Source organism: Colletotrichum paranaense, assembly GCF_030867605.1.
Source record: "Colletotrichum paranaense strain IMI 384185 chromosome Unknown Scaffold_5.1, whole genome shotgun sequence".
NCBI lineage: Eukaryota > Fungi > Ascomycota > Sordariomycetes > Glomerellales > Glomerellaceae > Colletotrichum > Colletotrichum paranaense.
Window position 1 is genome coordinate 2,603,778 of NW_026848963.1, and position 15,853 is coordinate 2,619,630.

At 52.7% G+C, this 15,853-nt stretch overlaps 6 protein-coding genes across 6 annotated transcripts; 1 reads left to right on the forward strand and 5 right to left on the reverse strand.

The window, feature by feature from the left end:
• Nucleotides 1-91: 91 nt before the first annotated feature.
• Nucleotides 92-740, reverse strand: CPAR01_07265 (uncharacterized protein; the record flags this gene model as incomplete). Its single annotated transcript, XM_060491535.1, has 2 exons — nt 92-424; nt 534-740. The coding sequence occupies 2 exons, from the start codon at nt 738-740 to the stop codon at nt 92-94; spliced, it is 540 nt and encodes a 179-aa protein (XP_060350409.1).
• A 1,718-nt stretch (nt 741-2,458) lies between these two features.
• On the forward strand, nt 2,459-3,439 carry CPAR01_07266 (uncharacterized protein; the record flags this gene model as incomplete). The annotated part of the gene is made up of 4 exons (XM_060491536.1): nt 2,459-2,486; nt 2,558-2,626; nt 2,685-3,012; nt 3,067-3,439. 4 exons carry the CDS (start codon nt 2,459-2,461, stop codon nt 3,437-3,439), a joined length of 798 nt encoding a protein of 265 aa, XP_060350410.1.
• Nucleotides 3,440-4,469: 1,030 nt separating this feature from the next.
• CPAR01_07267 (glycosyl hydrolase family 47) lies at nt 4,470-7,656 on the reverse strand (the record flags this gene model as incomplete). Its single annotated transcript, XM_060491537.1, has 3 exons — nt 4,470-4,764; nt 4,819-5,834; nt 5,884-7,656. The coding sequence occupies 3 exons, from the start codon at nt 7,654-7,656 to the stop codon at nt 4,470-4,472; spliced, it is 3,084 nt and encodes a 1,027-aa protein (XP_060350411.1).
• Nucleotides 7,657-11,125: 3,469 nt separating this feature from the next.
• On the reverse strand, nt 11,126-12,351 carry CPAR01_07268 (uncharacterized protein; the record flags this gene model as incomplete). The annotated part of the gene is made up of 5 exons (XM_060491538.1): nt 11,126-11,307; nt 11,390-11,569; nt 11,659-11,783; nt 11,848-11,920; nt 11,997-12,351. The coding sequence occupies 5 exons, from the start codon at nt 12,349-12,351 to the stop codon at nt 11,126-11,128; spliced, it is 915 nt and encodes a 304-aa protein (XP_060350412.1).
• A 1,135-nt stretch (nt 12,352-13,486) lies between these two features.
• Nucleotides 13,487-13,837, reverse strand: CPAR01_07269 (uncharacterized protein; the record flags this gene model as incomplete). Its single annotated transcript, XM_060491539.1, has 1 exon — nt 13,487-13,837. One exon carries the CDS (start codon nt 13,835-13,837, stop codon nt 13,487-13,489), a length of 351 nt encoding a protein of 116 aa, XP_060350413.1.
• Nucleotides 13,838-14,110: 273 nt separating this feature from the next.
• Nucleotides 14,111-15,310, reverse strand: CPAR01_07270 (uncharacterized protein; the record flags this gene model as incomplete). Its single annotated transcript, XM_060491540.1, has 3 exons — nt 14,111-14,465; nt 14,545-14,813; nt 14,972-15,310. 3 exons carry the CDS (start codon nt 15,308-15,310, stop codon nt 14,111-14,113), a joined length of 963 nt encoding a protein of 320 aa, XP_060350414.1.
• Between the last annotated feature and the right edge of the window lie 543 nt (nt 15,311-15,853).

The following is a 15,853-nucleotide window of genomic DNA, read 5'->3' on the forward strand; positions in this document are numbered from 1 at the left end:
CTTGACCATGTTGTCAGTGAGTCATCACGGGTTATTCGCTGGCAATTCTTAAGAGGATGTGATTCCTCCTCTGAGAACAACCGTCTGGCGTTCAGTCCGTGTAATCGGCGACTGGCTCGACGAGGCAGGCGAAATCGCATATAGATTGCGTCAATGGCTTGCCAGGCGTGTTCCTTCGCGAACAGATCCAGATGATGACAGTTTTCCAACGCCGTCGAAGAAAGTCTCCCCAAGGATGGCAGTGTTGGTAGTCGCTGCGCTGGGCGAAGGCAAACACATAGACTCCCGTGATCTGCGCATTTCCGGCAACTCGGGCACCGCAGGCAGACGGCGCTAACATCCGGCGGCGAAGACGGTCAATGCGGACCCGTGAGAGAGACAGAGACAGGAGGAATGGCTGACACTCGACAGCCGTGACAGGTGTCTAAACGACAGTCTTGCAGCCACAAGATGATTGTAATTCATAGGCTGACGATTTCGAGCTGAAGAGTGAGATTGACCGCCAAACCGAGCGGTGTGTTGGTGTAGCTTACCGCTGCAGAGGCGAAGGAGATGGGACTTTGCATGGCGGGGGTGAGAAGTCGATGGGTCTCGATGGGAAACACGGAGCCGCCTGGGGTTCCTGCAGTAGATGTATCCGCAGAGCAGGGGAGTTCGACTGCGAATAGCCTCAGCTGTTGTGTAAGAGAGCAGGCGAGCTGACCGGTGTAGGAATGTGGCAGGGCGCCGAGTGATTGCATCCGTAAAGAACCCGAGGATGATTCTTGGCTGTCATTCGGGACTTTGTGTTTCTCATGCTGTCGCCATGCCAACTGGGGCAAAGGGCTAGAAGCCGTACTTCGTACGGACTTTTGGTGCACCGTAACAACGCATCACCAAGACTCGACACGAGCGAATGGACAAATCAAGGAACCAACGCGATGTGCCGGACCCCGGCTTCGGGTCTCATCTCCAATGCAGGAACCGCCGAGCTGCCGTCTCGAGTCGAGTCGTGTGCCTGTTGGATTGGGTATGGCGAGGGGCAAGCTTGAGGCAAGCGAAGGACAAACAGGGAAAGCCGCGAGATACAAGAGGAAGCGCGAGCGTTAGAACAGCCCACTTAAGGAAGTTTCGACAAGGGGTCTTTGAAGAGAGCTCTGGACTTTTGGAGTATGCGTGTTGCTCTGCTTGGAGCTCAGCTAAGCAGCTAAGATCATAACTGGATAAGGTAAAAGAGAAGCTGAGAATTGGTAGGACCTGACGAGGCTAAGGTAGACAGACACGCGCAGAGGTTTGGGCTAAAGATGCGGCCTTAGATTTGACGGGGGACACGGGACGGGGGACCCCTGAAAAGACGTCACCCAGCCACCGGGCTTTTTTTCGAACCTCTCAGGCCTGTTTCCCGCGCTGGTGGGACCCGTTCTTTTCCCACTAAAGCCACTAAAAGCCACAGAATACGCAGCGAAGGGGCCTCCCCCAGACAACTCTAACGGGTACGTACCGGACCTCTCAAAGGTGTGGCCCCACTCTTCCGCCCTGCTCGCCCAGGAACCGCTGCGACGCTGCGAATCGCCCGGACAACGGCCGCAGTACCAAGAGTAAATAGAGGAGGTTGGCGTAGCTACGTAGCTTCCTTCTAACGTACGGATGCTCTTCCTAGTGACCTAGACACCAAGCATCGCAACCGCCGCACAGCCTTTTTGACCAAAAAGTGGATGGCAGGACCGATTGCGCATCCTCGTCGACGTCTCTTTTTCCCAAACTTGTCACTGCTCCTCTTCTCCAGTCTCCAGAATATCCATCCATACATCCATCGACCTTTTTCTTCCCTCCCAGCCATCTGAATATTTCATTCTGCAGACGTACAAACCTCTCCCGCTCGCCCCGAACCTGCGGGCTTCCCGCTTTCAATTCTGCTTCTGGATCATCGTCAGGCAGAGAGACAAAACTAAGTTCACCCTTCCAACCCTCCTTCTCTCCTCTCCCAGCCATCTCAATATCCGCACCTGCATCTGCATCAAACCACTTCTTTTCCCACCCTTCGAAGACCCGACCCGCACTTTCACTTTGACATCTTCACACACTCTCTCACTTTTGCATTCTACTCAAGAAGCATCAAAAGTGGAAGTCTGTTTTTGCGTCTGACAGTAATCGGAAAGGCTTCACTCTAATCGCAGGTTCCGACACCGTCCCGCATTCCTCGCGGTGTTCTCCAGCAACCCACTACCCACGATTCTTCAACCAGAACCAAGCAACCTTATCGTCTACATTCCATCGAGCCACGAGTTTCCCTCGCTCCGCATTCCCTCTCCGCTCGCGCGATCACCTCCCGCCGACGATAGGGAAAGACACCAAGCGTGCCAGCGCTGAGGTGCCAGGACTAGAACCCCTCCGTCGCTCCGCTACAACGGAGGACGGCGTGGGTCACCAACAAGAGAGCCATTCCTCTCGAGGACTGGAGTAATATTACACAGTCAAAATGCCGAAATTCCAAGTAGGCTGGTATCGTGAGTTATCCCAGCTTATCTCCCTGCAAAGCTCAAAGAACAGAGCCCCGGCTAACATTGCGCCATCACAGGGTTCGTGCCATTCCTAGGATACCACCATGTCTTGATGATCTTGATTGCAGTCGCCATCATCCTTTTATGTGAGTTTCTCAGACCTGCCATACGACCTCATGAACCATATCCTAACGTCTTTCGTAGCTCTACTTTTGGCAGGCTGCTCGTCATCATCACCTCTGATCCCCGACATCTTCCTCTTGTCGCTGTACTATGATCATTACACGGCAGTTCCTTCTACGGCCCAAGTTGATTACAACGTCCACACCGCTATTGAGAACATTGCTGGTGACGCCCGCCTTGCCTGCCGCGTTGGATACTTTGGTATCTGCATCAGCCCGGATGGAGGCAGTTGGCTTTGCAGCAACAATGCCACCGCTCTCGCCAACGAGGTGTCGGTCGATCAGGACCCTCTGAACCTGATTTGGCTTGCCGCTCAGTTCAAAGATATGATTGTCTTCCCCTATCTCATGTGAGTTGACCCACCCGACCTTTCAGCACAGAGTAGATACTGATAGTTTCTCAGCATCATTGCCATCATCTTCGCCTTCGTCTGCTTCCTTCTGCTCGCCACCTTCCCGGGTTGGCACGAGGAGGAGGACTCCGAGGGTTCCGACCGCGAGGTTAAGCCCTTTCCCTCGCGTCCCGTTTCCCAGATTTCGCTAGCCATCATCTTCATCGCCTCCATCTTCGTGCTGGTCTCTGTGCTATGGCAGCACACCGCATCCGTCGCCGCGTCGATCATTGCCCAAGACTTCGGTAACGGCGCTGTCCGCTCTGGTGTCGGTACTTCCGCCATGGTCCTCGGTTGGTTCAGCTTCACCTTGCTCATCATCGTCACCATCGGCTTGTTGGTCATGATTCTCAGCATTCGCGTTCTGAGCCAGATGGTTGATTAAGGGGCCGACGACGGAGAAGATTGAATGAGACGAAAGATTTGACGACGGTACATGTGTGAAGAAGACGGACAACAGAGTCCCAAGCAAGAGTCGAAGGGGAAAACTTGTACATGGAGGGCTTCTCGAGGAGGGGACATCATTTGAACCCCTGCCGCCATCAGCACATTCATCGTCCAGCACCAAAAAACCATCAGCATCTGGGACATCGGCGTTGTATATCGAGTTTTGCGTTTTTGATTTTCCTCTCTTTCTGGCTTTCATCCTGGGCCGGCATGGGGCGGCAAGACATTTCGAAGTCTTGCCACAAAGAACCCCTCGTCATTTTTAATGTTGGTTTGCTCACGCGAGCAAAGACGAATATAGATGAGCTCCTTCTCTTCTCTAAGAGCAGTGGATGACGCAGCATGCTCGCAATGGAGACGAAACAACACCGAGCAATACGAAAGGAGGGAAATGGGGGAAACGAAGTCGGACGCATGGGAAATGGGAAATGTGTAGGAGTATGTCATCCGCTGTAGATGACGATGAGCAAAGGCGTCCTCGAAGAGATGACACAGATAAGACGAGATGGAAATGAAATTGAACATGACAAACAAACCACAAAGCGTACTACTTACGTCCATGTTAATGAAGTGACATGGCAATTGACTCATGTGGCCCTTGCATCGTGTTTGAGAGACCCTGTGACGAGGATGGGAGGGAGGGGCTGTGTAGTGGGAAATACAATCTCGTTGAGTAGCGTCAACGATTTTTTTCTTCATCAGAGGGTAAGTTTAGGTAGATAGAGCAAGGCAGGCTTGGCCACTTTCATCGCTCATCATTATGCTGCAGACTGGCATTTGGCTAGCAGACCTTTTTTAACTTTATACAATGAACAATCCTTAGCCCCAGCAAATCGTGCCACGCAAATCAACACAAGCACGCCGCAACGCCATGGTAGCCACCACCCGTGATATCTTATGCCAAAAAGTCATGCTCTCTGCACCTTGCCCTCGTACACACACACTTGAATTCACACCTTCATCCCGCCTCAAACAGGACGCTTGAACGGATGCGCCTCGGTGTTGAGGACCCAGTCGTCTAAGCTAACGACATCGGGAGTTGAGAACAAGAGGTAAAAGTACTTCAGCGTCTCGGCGATCCAGAAGCTCTCCATCTCGTCCACAGGTTGAGGATCTTCAGACAGGACGTCGTCGATGGCGCTGTTGCCGTGCTCGGTACGAGTCGCCTTGATGATGGCCTCCCACATTTTCCATCCCTTCTCTTGCCATACAGGGTCTCCAGTGATGCGATACATGTACCACACGGACTCGATAGCCTCCGGACTGTAGGAGTGTTAGCCATGCTCAAATCTTGAACGAGGATAAGTGATAGCTTACCGAAGAATGTAGCGCCTGGCGTTGATGTTGACGAAGCCAGGCGGGATCTTCTCGAGCTCTAACTTGTCTTTGACCCACTCCTCATGCGAGAGCGGCTTCGGGTCGGGAACCTCTCCCTCCTCCTCGAACGCGATCTTGCCCACGATGCCACCGCTGACGGGTGCATCGTTGGGGACACTGCTGGTGATATCGTCGGTGGCACTTCCAGGGTTGTTCAGGTCGAGCTTGTCCTTCAGAGTGTTGCTGGCGGCCTCCTGAGCAGTGCCCTTACGAGGGTCTTGAGACACTGGCGGAGCAGGATCTCTCTTCTTCAAAAGGTGCTCATCAACGTTGGAAGGGGACTTGTTCAGGCCAGGCTCAGGCGCCGGGTACTCGGTTTTCTCAGCTGATCCTAGCTTCTTCGGCTCATCCTTGGGAACGTGAATATCGTCGAGGGGGTCCTTCTTTTCGACGGGTGACTCGGACTGGGCAGTCTCTTCGGTTGACTTCTCAACAGGCTTGTTGCCTCGTTCAGTGGTTTGCTTACGGAGGGCGTCCTGCTGCTTTTGCTGCTTCTTCTCACGTTGCCTGTCCTCCCACGCCTTGACCTGTGCCTCACGCCAGTCAGCTGACGGGTCGAGGTGCTCCCACCAAAGAGTCTCGTTCCACGGGCAGCTCTTGGTAGACGCGCAGGGCACGACAGAGGCTCCTTCAGGCATGATACCGGAGGGCATAGTCTCGTACGCCCAGACGCATCCGTCAGTGAGCTTCTTGGCGATCTCAATATCATCGGGTCTGTCAAAAATCTTGCCTCCCAGACCAAACATGCCACCAATGAAGCAGGTGAGGTGAGTAACTTCATACTCAGTTCGCAGATCGTTTTCGGGGTCGCCAGATGTCGAAACCTTGGCTGAGAAGAGGATATCCCTTTCTTTGGGAACCATAGGCCTGTAGAGAAGCCACTTCTTCACGGCCTCGACCGTCTTGATGTGCATCGTCTTGTACTTTTGCTCCAGACCGCCAAGGACGAGATATTCCTACGCGAGTTAGTTTCTTTTCCAGTACAACTCCTCAAGGTGAACTAACCTTGGGGAAATACTCGTAGGTGGAATCTTGGCTACCACCCATGCTATACTGCTGGTATCCCCAACCACCAGGAGCAAGCCCTTGCTTGATGCATTCCCATGAAGATTTGTCAGGTGTCGTAGGAGTAGATGGCCTCCGACCACTGTTACCGGGGTACAAGGGCTGTTCGTTGACCTTGGGTGCTGGGAAAGCCTGCTTGTTATCGATGTTTGCATTCTCAACCACAGACTCGCCATTCTTGTCGACACCAACAGCCCGCCTCGCGAGTGGGTTGCTTTCCGGCTCACTGCCGTTGCCCTTGGCCACAGCAGTTTCCTGCGGCAAAATCGGATCAGTCTCGTCGCGCTTGGCCTCAGCAGCCGCAGGCTCGTGGCCCTGGGGCTCGCTCAACCGAGCAGCGGCCGCACTCGCACTAGCAGCTGCAGCTTGTTTCTCTTGGTAAATAATGGCTTCAGCGGTCCTGTTGCAGCCAGAGGCGTCCAGCTGTTCAGGGAAGATGCCATCAATAGTAGTGCCACGGTTCTGGAGGTCCTCGAAAGCGTCGGTAATTCTAGCGATGGCATCGTAGTACTTGTCTTTACCGGTCAACTGGGCAAGGCGTGTGAACTCCATGCTTAGCGAACCCAGTTCGGCCACGCCAACGGTCGTAGCTCGATGTGGCTGGGAAGCATACTCGGGCATCCAGTTGTAGTACAAGATAGGCATGCGATTGGGGGTGTCGAAAATGCCCATCAAGATTTCGGCGAGTTCAACGGCCTTGTCCAGCAGGACAGTGTAGCCGCCTTCTTTACCGCCGCTCACATCGTAAGCAGCGAGGAGGCCGCCCAAGTATCTGATAGTGGTCTCGAAGACCGGGATGTCACGGCGTGTCGGGCTGTAGGTGAAGTCGATCTCCTTGACGGCCTTGACGGCCTCGGCAAACTCTTCCTTCATGCCCATGATCCAGAGCGTATCAAGACCGTCTACGAGAGTAGCGGCCCAGCCACAAAAGGGGTCGCGGTTACGACCGCTGACAGGCGAAAGTTCGTCGTGCATCCAAGCGTACTTGCGGTATCCGCCCCAGGACCGTAGCATTTCAGCCTTGATCAGGGCTAGGCGCCTTTCGCGCTTGTCCTTGGCAGCCTCGGACTCTGGCTTGAAGTCGTATTGGATCTTGGGAATGTCTTTGGGCTTGCCGGTGGGGAGGGGAATAATCTCGTCCGTTGGAACGGGGAAGTGCTCGGAGACCTTGTGCCAGTGGATCTGTGATGTCGAGGTCGACAGGCTCTCGGCGATATCAAAGTTGGGTCGGCCGGGAGGCTTCTTGGCATGGAGGTCCTCTTCCAGCTCTAGAGGCTTTGTGGGCGCCTTGGTGACCTCGGGCGACTTGGTGGCCTCTACCTCATCATTGTAGGCGTGGATGGAAAGGGTAGGGCCAGAGAGAGTGTTGGTGGGCGCCTTGGCCTTCTCCGTCTTGAGCTGAGGAATCTTGACAGTGGGCTTGGCCGTCTGCTTCTGAGGGTTCTGCTCAGGCTCGTCTTCCTCTTGGTCGTGGGGATGTTCGCTATCGGGGGGCGGCTGGTTGTTGAGGTGCTTGTTGGAAGCGGGATCGTTGGCCGGGGGTGGCTTCGAGGAATCCTTATGGACGTTTTGGCCCTTTTCGGGTTCGCTGGGCTTGATGCTGCTGGATTGACCTGTGGAATCCCATTCAGGATTTTTGAAGACCTGATACAGCATAAAGACCATCACAACAGCGACAAGAATCACATAACGGCTCCGTCGGCGGGGCATCATGTTTGCGGGCTCGCCGGAGCGAGGCTCTCGTCGCGCGGTGGAGGAGAAGTTGTATTGCTGTCGCGTGCTACTCTGCAGGTAGCGCTAGACAGTCGAGTCGAAGGATGGAGGACCCTGTGGTCCAAAGAATTCGAGAAGCAGCAAGGATGATGCGTATGCTAATTCGATGTCATTTCTCGGTTTCCGTCGTTGTCGTTGTCGGAAGGAAAAGCTAAAGGTAAGGCCAGAGCCAGAGCCAGAGCCACGAAGGAAGCTGGGACGACAGGCAAGGGGGACAAGGAGCGGAGGAACGAATGAGAAAGGAAGGGAAGGATAAAAGGCCACGGATTGGAACTCGGGCGCAAATGAGGTAAGGTTGGAAGGCACGAAGGCACTTTGTAAGGCACGTAAGACGGCAGGAGAAGAAGAAAAGTGAAGGTACGTAGAGAATGGATTGAAAAGGCAAGGAAGGTGAGGTAGGGCGAAGTAAGGCAGGTGGCATGTACAGATTGGCGTTAAGGGGGGTGGGACGTGGCAGTAAGGTAGGAAGCAGCAGCACACACCGGGGAGCTTGGCCCAGGTCCAAAAAAATCCAGTACCTCGGAGGGGAGGAACTTGTGCTTGGGAAGGAAACACCCCGGATCTCTTAGGTAAGACGGGAAAGAAGATCCACGAGGCCACCGGTCACTAATTACCTACCTAGGTAGGTAGGTACCCTGATATACCTTAGGTACGGAGTACTTCGTACTTGCCTGTGTAAGGAACGAATATTCCATTGTCCAGCTGTCCATCTGCCACCTCAATTACACATCACCAGAAACATCAGTACTCGTACAAATGCTCTCGACTCAATACTCACCCATTCTGCCGTTCTGCAGGATCCCTGAACGGTGGACCTACACACCCTGCACAGAAGGTGCCCTGTCACCTCTGTGTCCAAGACGCAAGATCTGAGGTTTCCCTGTGTCGGATTGATCAACGAAATGGTTGGTCCAGGGGTTTAACACGCTCTTCGGTTGTGTTTCGAGGTCCACATGCTAACACTTGCCATTCATCTGCTAGTAAATCCTTGGTAAAGGTACCATGATCGCTATCGGACCCGGCTTCTCCTTAACGATGGATAGCCGTCGCGTAATCCAAGATTACCATACCCCATGTCTAAAGATGGCCTCTCGCGTTCTATCAAAAACGTTTCAACCCCAACTCAGCGGTACTGGCTAACCGTACCATTGCCACGTTACACATACTTCCTACTGTACAGGTAGCTCATCGGTCGACAGTTACAACCTCAACAGCATTCCACAAGGTGTCTCGAGCTTACCCGCCCCCTCATCCTCCGTACCGTACCACCAAGAAAATGCGTTGTCTCTACCAGTCTCTTCATGCCCCGGACCGGACACTAACTGGCACCGAACCCCCAACCTAACGCCTGGCTCACCTGAGATAAAGAGAAGCTCCCAGCGCAATTGGCTCCCGAGGCGGGTCGCACCTTAACTCTTGGAAGAGCATTCTTGCTGCACCAAATCCAGGGGCCGGGGACCGACGCAACCTAACAGCGGGGCGGGAACGGATTCAGATGGACCAGATGGACCTTATTTTCCCAGGGGAATGGTGGTTCGCTGCTCGCCTGCTGGCTTGCTCCAATGTCGTATCCGGAAAAGGGTCGTCCGCTCCATTCACGATCTTCCATCATTTCCCGTTCCCTGAGAGGAGGACAAACTCTGGCTAAAAAGACAAGACGAGGCAACACACGACCAGAAAGAGGAGCCCACATCGTCTTAGATCGTAAGGTGGCATCGAACAATTCCCAACTCGAGTATAGTGTCTTTGGCGATGCAGCTATTCCCGAAACCGTCGCCTCGACTCTCGAATCCAGTCACCCGACTTGAGCCAAGCCGGATCTTGGTTGCGCCTCTGCCTTTTGACCCGTCTATTGTCTTGGCAGAAGACACCCACCTCGACTCCGCTGAACCTGCCTGAGTGGCCTGTCAAAGCAGCCCGTCTCCAGATACTTTCGGCTCCTCTCCCAGCTCCAGCTTGATCTCCAGCTCTAGACTAGCGCCGACTTTTCTTTGTCTGCGACCGATCCACAGGGCAAAGCTCCTTTGCAGCCCCTTGGCAATAAAACATCCAAAGACACCGATCTCAAGGGCGAGGGAGTGTTTATCAGCCACGCAGCATACGGCAATTTCCCGACCTTCTGCTGTTTGAAAGGATCTATCCGTATGAAGGCCTCTTCTCCCTGGCCCTTTCATTCTGACATCTTTTGTTCTGACATCACAAGTAACAATCGTCCATCCTCTCAGTGTTGGCCCCTACGAAACAACCACCATTTCAAGACTCCTGAGAACCCACACGGGTCCGCTGATCAGAAACACAATCTTGAAGCCGAAACACTCATAGCTCTAGATGACTTCAGTATAGCTCCATCTTGGATACCATAGAGATAAGGCCACAGTAAATAGGTCGTCACGGTTTGTGGCGTGGCTGTCTACTGGCACGCTGGCCGCCGACAGAACATGGCATTCATCAGAAAAGGTTGGTGGGTGTTTCGAGCTGAGGGCAACTTTTGACGGACTTATGCAAGGGGTTGCCTGCCTCTGCTAGGTCCTGTACATGACGATGCTTAGAGTTCAACATTTCGTATCGGTCAATTTTGCAATCGGCCGAATGGACACTGGCCTGACTATGTTCCTCATTTTGATCTCCCTTTGAAAAAGCCACTGCACCTGTGAAAACTACATCAAATGTCTCTTAGCCGCACCATTACTGGCACCGTGCCTGTCAGCACAGACTTAATGGTCTCTCTTGACGCCAGTGGATCCACCGGCTCCGTCGTTGGGATTCTCCTCTCGGGCGCGGCGGCAATGTCGGAAACGGCGACCAAGCCGGCGCCCGGCTATGGCACCCGGGGCGGATCACGACTTCAAGCTGGAACCCATATACCGGCCGGCGAGTAAGTAGAATGATCAGCAACAAGAGTCCGAATCTTATAACAAGGTTTCGCAACCGTGATCTGGCGTGGGAGCTGTTCGATATCCCCACCTATGGGGTCTACAACAACTGAGGGAAGGGGAGAAAGCAAAATAAAAAATAGAAACAACAATGAGACGACCGATCGAGGAATCGAACTTGGATCCCGAAATAAGCAGGAGACTTCACTGCCTAACCGGGGCCTCTGCAGTCCGATTAATCCCTCGACCATACGGCCCAGATGCTTGTTGTTAGAATGGTGACGATGATTCATTGGCTAAGTAGTGAGCCTCGCGGTCTATCCTGCTCGTATTCTCGGGTACCTTCTTCACAGTCAAGCAGTTCATCCTTCAGGCGTCCTGGCAAGAAGTGGCACGCCTTGATTTTCCGCAAAAGGCTAAAGTGAGCATCACTGCAAGGTTGACAGAGGCCGTGATTGCGTACAACATCGTCTCTACTGAGTGACCCTTGCAGCGCCATTTGCGAGTTTATGAGAAACCTTGCTCTACCAACTACCTTACCATATACGCAGCCCGATAGGGCCCGTACAGCTCCAATGCTTGAACGCAAGCTTGTTATTCTCCACCTCGTCAACGATGGCAACCGCCATATCCTCATCATAGATTCCATTCTCCGCTGCCTCTGCCGCCGGGTTCTCGGGCGTGTCGATGAAGATCTTGTACTCTCCAGTCCGCACACCTATATATTGTCCTTAGAGTCAACTGCTCGAGTCTGCCAGTCTTTAAATCGGAAGACAAGAAGTTGAGGAGAAGAGACTGACCTTTATCACGCAAGAGACCTGGAGGTGAGAGGAAGGTCCACGACTTTTCAGTGACGCCGTTCCACATCGTGAAGGCCACCCGACACATGGTGATTAGAGCGATGGTCTTCCTGTCCGTCATGCAGCGTTTGAGCCAGCGTTGGACTAGATATGTGACCGGTCTCAGAAGCCAGGAGTAGGCTGAGAAGAGAAAAAACTGTTTTTAGCAACGAGACGCTGCGTATTCTCTTCCAGCCGCGGCGAACCAACCAAGAGTGAGAGAGACTTACACTTCGGTTGCTGGATGTGACTTCTGCTCCACTTTATTAAGACGGCAACTAAGCTTATGAACCGGCTTCCGTGATCCAGGCCTCGCGCGGTCATATAGTCGAGGTGCTCGTCGGGCCATGCCCACCTAGTCAACCAGCGCTATTAGTTCTAAGTTCTCTTCCATATGTGAGCTGAGGGGGTTCGCATACCACCAGCTATACGCAAAGTCCTTCTGATCTGTAAGTTGAAGACGGTTTGCGACGTGAATAGATCCCGCTCCACCTAGTATCCTCAAAACTTCAGCAACAAACCCCTCCCATACATACTGAATCCCGTCAGCGGCCTTGAAATCACATACCAACAATAATAAAAGGGCCCTCGTGCGTCGAAGCCAACAGTGCATTCTTTATCCTCCCATGCGCCTCGACGCCGTCCTCGTATATGGTATCCAGGTCCGCCAAGCTGGGCCCATAGGCGCACACGATGGCGTCAAAGTCTGACGAGAAGATGTCGGTGACTTTCTTCTGCTCGGTGTAGATGTCGATAGAGGTCGAGGTGTATGATCCGTCGCCGGTGCCGGGGTTCCATTGCTTTGGGGGGTTGCGGGAGACGCCGACGACGGCGTGGCCTCGCGTGAGGAGCTCGTCGGCAACGCAGCTTCCTGCTTGACCTTTGGGGCCTATCACTGCGACACGGAGTTTTTTGGAGCGCATTATTCCAAGTGAGAGGGCTGCTAGTAGGATGAAGGTGGCGAGGAGCGGAAGGTTTGCAGGCAATCTTGAGAAATTTATACAATACTAAGGTAGTATGCATATTTGTGGCCGTAAAGAACTCGAGCGTTGGTGTAAGCATCGTGCGTCGGCGGGTTGACGCCCCTCCGTCAAGCGACCACCACTAGGTTGTAAATCCGTAATGCCGTTACAAAAAACCGATCCAAACCTCTCAGATGGTGTCACATATTGCTGAGGGTGTCGAGTACGAGCCACTCGTAAGATACCTCACTCGGGCCGGGCCAAGAGTCCGAGTGGCCGGCGTCGGGGGCTACCCCACCCCCGCAAACGGGCTGAGGGGCAAGTCCGAACCGCGAAGTGACGGGGACGACTGCCGTTCAATAATGCCGAGTTGTATGTGTATTCTCCTCCATTTTCATGTAAGTTGAGCCGCCTGAATTTGAAACAACCTGGCGACGATCACTGCTCAGATATAGCTAGATCTCTATGCTTGATATATGTAGATTGCTGGGGTTGTATGACGGGTATATCCGCCTGAAAGCTAATGGCGATTGCTTCAGCCTTGGACGAATGACTGCAGTTAGTGCCTACTTTCACAGATAGGCGAGTTCAGATCAAGGCATCCGTCGTCATCGTTGAATCACTCCCAGGTGGATCGTCCGGATACTTGAAGGAATATACAGTATACGTACGCGGGAACTTGTAATAGCAGCCAAAGGTACATAAACCCCCGTCAATCTCATTCCCGTCACCAGCCAGCAGGCGCCCGTCTAGGTCGACGGGTCAGGTCAAACTGGCTGGGTGATGGAGTGGTCTAAAGTCAACAATCAACACGCCAGCCAGCCTACTCGACGACAGGCTTAGCGAGTACCCTAGTTCGAATCCCAGTATGAGAACCAAGAGATGTAGCCTACCGAGGTGAACTCTTTTTTTTGATTATCTTGAATGATTTCTATGTGGTGCTTCAGATGCTTTTTGGCTGTTGGATTAAGGATACCTTCACTTCAACATTCTCACAATCGAGATCCGATCAATCAGATCCTGACTCATAATTAAACCATTCTTTTGTCGCGCTAAGCGCAACAGTCTACCACTTGCGAAGCTGAGGCTGCTCCTCTCACTTCTGCCTCATAGTAGCCAACGCATACGCCCCGGCAGGCCCCCGGATCTGGAAGGGCCTATCCGCGGCCATGCACTGGCCCTTGACCAAGTCCCACACCGATCCCGGAAGCCTCTCAGTGTCCGAAAGGTGATTGATGAGAACCTTGAGGACGAAGTCGCCAAAGCCATCCTCGGCGAGACCCCGATAGTCCGGATTCGTGGAGAGATTAGCGAAGCCTTCGTTATCTGCGGTGCGGATCGTACTGATTCCTGTCTCAAAGGCATCGGCTTCGAAAACGACTGCCTTGACGCCTAGATCAACGGCTTCTTTCTGCAAGATCTCGTCTAAGACTACGTGTACAGTCATTTTGTGGTCAGTCTGCCGGAGCCTTGGTGCGAACCGCTCGCCGAAACCGAAAGCGGCATTTGTGGGGCCAGAAACATCGGGTCCGGGCCGACGACGCAGGGACCGGAGCAACAACGGGCTTTTCGGAGAGACGGAAAATCCCCATGCAAGCCCATCAGGGAGACATATTATTGTAAGCTTTGTAGACATGCCACTACTGACAATACCGGTTGCCATTATTCAATATTCAACAACCAATCATCATGGCAATCGTTGATAGCTTGAACTTCATAATCATTTGGAGAATTCCGAAATAAACGAAGTGGCAGTAGACGGTAAGAAGCTGTCTGCACTGCTAGTCAAAGGAGGAGTGAAGGTCCGAGTGATGGAGATCGTAGTGTTGGAGAAAGGTGGATCACTTGCGGTGATAACTGTGGTAGATGAAGAGAGCCCGTCCCTCGATGTATCCGACAAAGTGGTGGCTGTTGCGCTACTGCTCGTCGTACCACTGATTGTTGTCCCAGAGGAAGAACTGGCTGTAAGAATCGCAGTTGAAGTTGGGCTGATGGCAGTTGTTTCACTAGTCGTTGAGGGCGTGCTCATCGAAGTGAGGCTAGAAGCGGACGTTTTCGTCTTACTAGTGTCGGCACTGGTGAATTTAATGGAGGGTGTTGTAATGCTGCTTCCTGACGAAAAGGAAGTTGTGGCCAGCGTACTATGGGTATCACTGTAAGTTGTAGAGGATGATGGTGTTGAGGAATTTGAAGACAATGTCGAGGAAGGAGAGTCTGAGAATGACGATGACGTAAAGGAGAAAGAAGAATCTAAGGGTAACGATGTTATAGAAGAGAGGGTTGAAGGTAAAGCCGATGAAGTTGTATCTGAGAATAAAGACGAGGAAGAGGAGGTCACAGATGATGTCGAGGAAGGAGAATCCGGGGATAATGATGAAGTGGAGGAGAAACTTGAAGAGGTTGATGTGGGGGAGGTTGAAGGGCTGATAGACGTGGAAGTCGTGTCAGATGTCGTTTGAGAGGTTGTTGTCACAACCGGGGATGATGCAGAAGTAATCGTGGAGGTTGGCGACGCACTCGACGAGGTGCTACTCGCTATTGTTGCCGTGGACACTGTTGAAATGGCATAGACAATATATACTGGAACTCCACTGTCATAGCCACCACACGGAAGATTGATAGGGGGAGAGATCCTAGGAATAATCGGCGGTAGTACTTCGCTACATGAGATGGTGCAAAGTTGTTCGTCTGGTGGAGGATCGGCGGCAAACTGGATGCTCGTTATACCGTCCTTGGAGCAGTAGCACTTCCCATCGAGTAGTAGTGACGCAGCACGCGAGTTGGCGATGCATGTATCCTGGCACTTTGTAGGGCCGTTATTTGTCGGATCGTCATACTGAAGGTCTAGAATATTGGCCGCGTCGGTGACCGCACCGCTGCTTTGATAGGAGTAGGACTGTTTGGAGACAAAGGCACCCATTGTTGCAGGTATCGGCCTCAACACTTGAAGGAAAAGACATTAGAACATGATTTCCGATGCTAGAGAAAGAAGCTCTGGATTTTGAAGACTTGCGACCGTCTGAAATAGCAAGGCGTCTTTGCAATAGCAGGCAGGGGGAAACAGGGAGGTTTATGGAATTGACTACCAAGCCACATCATTTTCTATAGGAACTTTGTGCGACGACAAGGAAATTGACACGGCAGAAGACGAAATAGGCTACTTGAAACGTAATTCAGAATCGAAGACATGCATGTCTCTGATTTATTTATTGCCTGATTCTGTCGAGAATGCCAACTCGAGCTGTGGTGTCACCAGCACGATGATCGTGTCTTGTACCCATATTCGGATACCAATTGCCGAGATAGTCTCACCTTAACGACTGCCGGCGTGCCTATTCACGGAGCCGTCTTTGAGGGAAGGCACAGAGGGATGGTGGATTTCGTCGTTGATTACCTAAAGTAACTACTCTAAGAGAAATTCGAGCTACTTTGTTCCTTCAGCCGATCGGTTACCCTGCTAGCG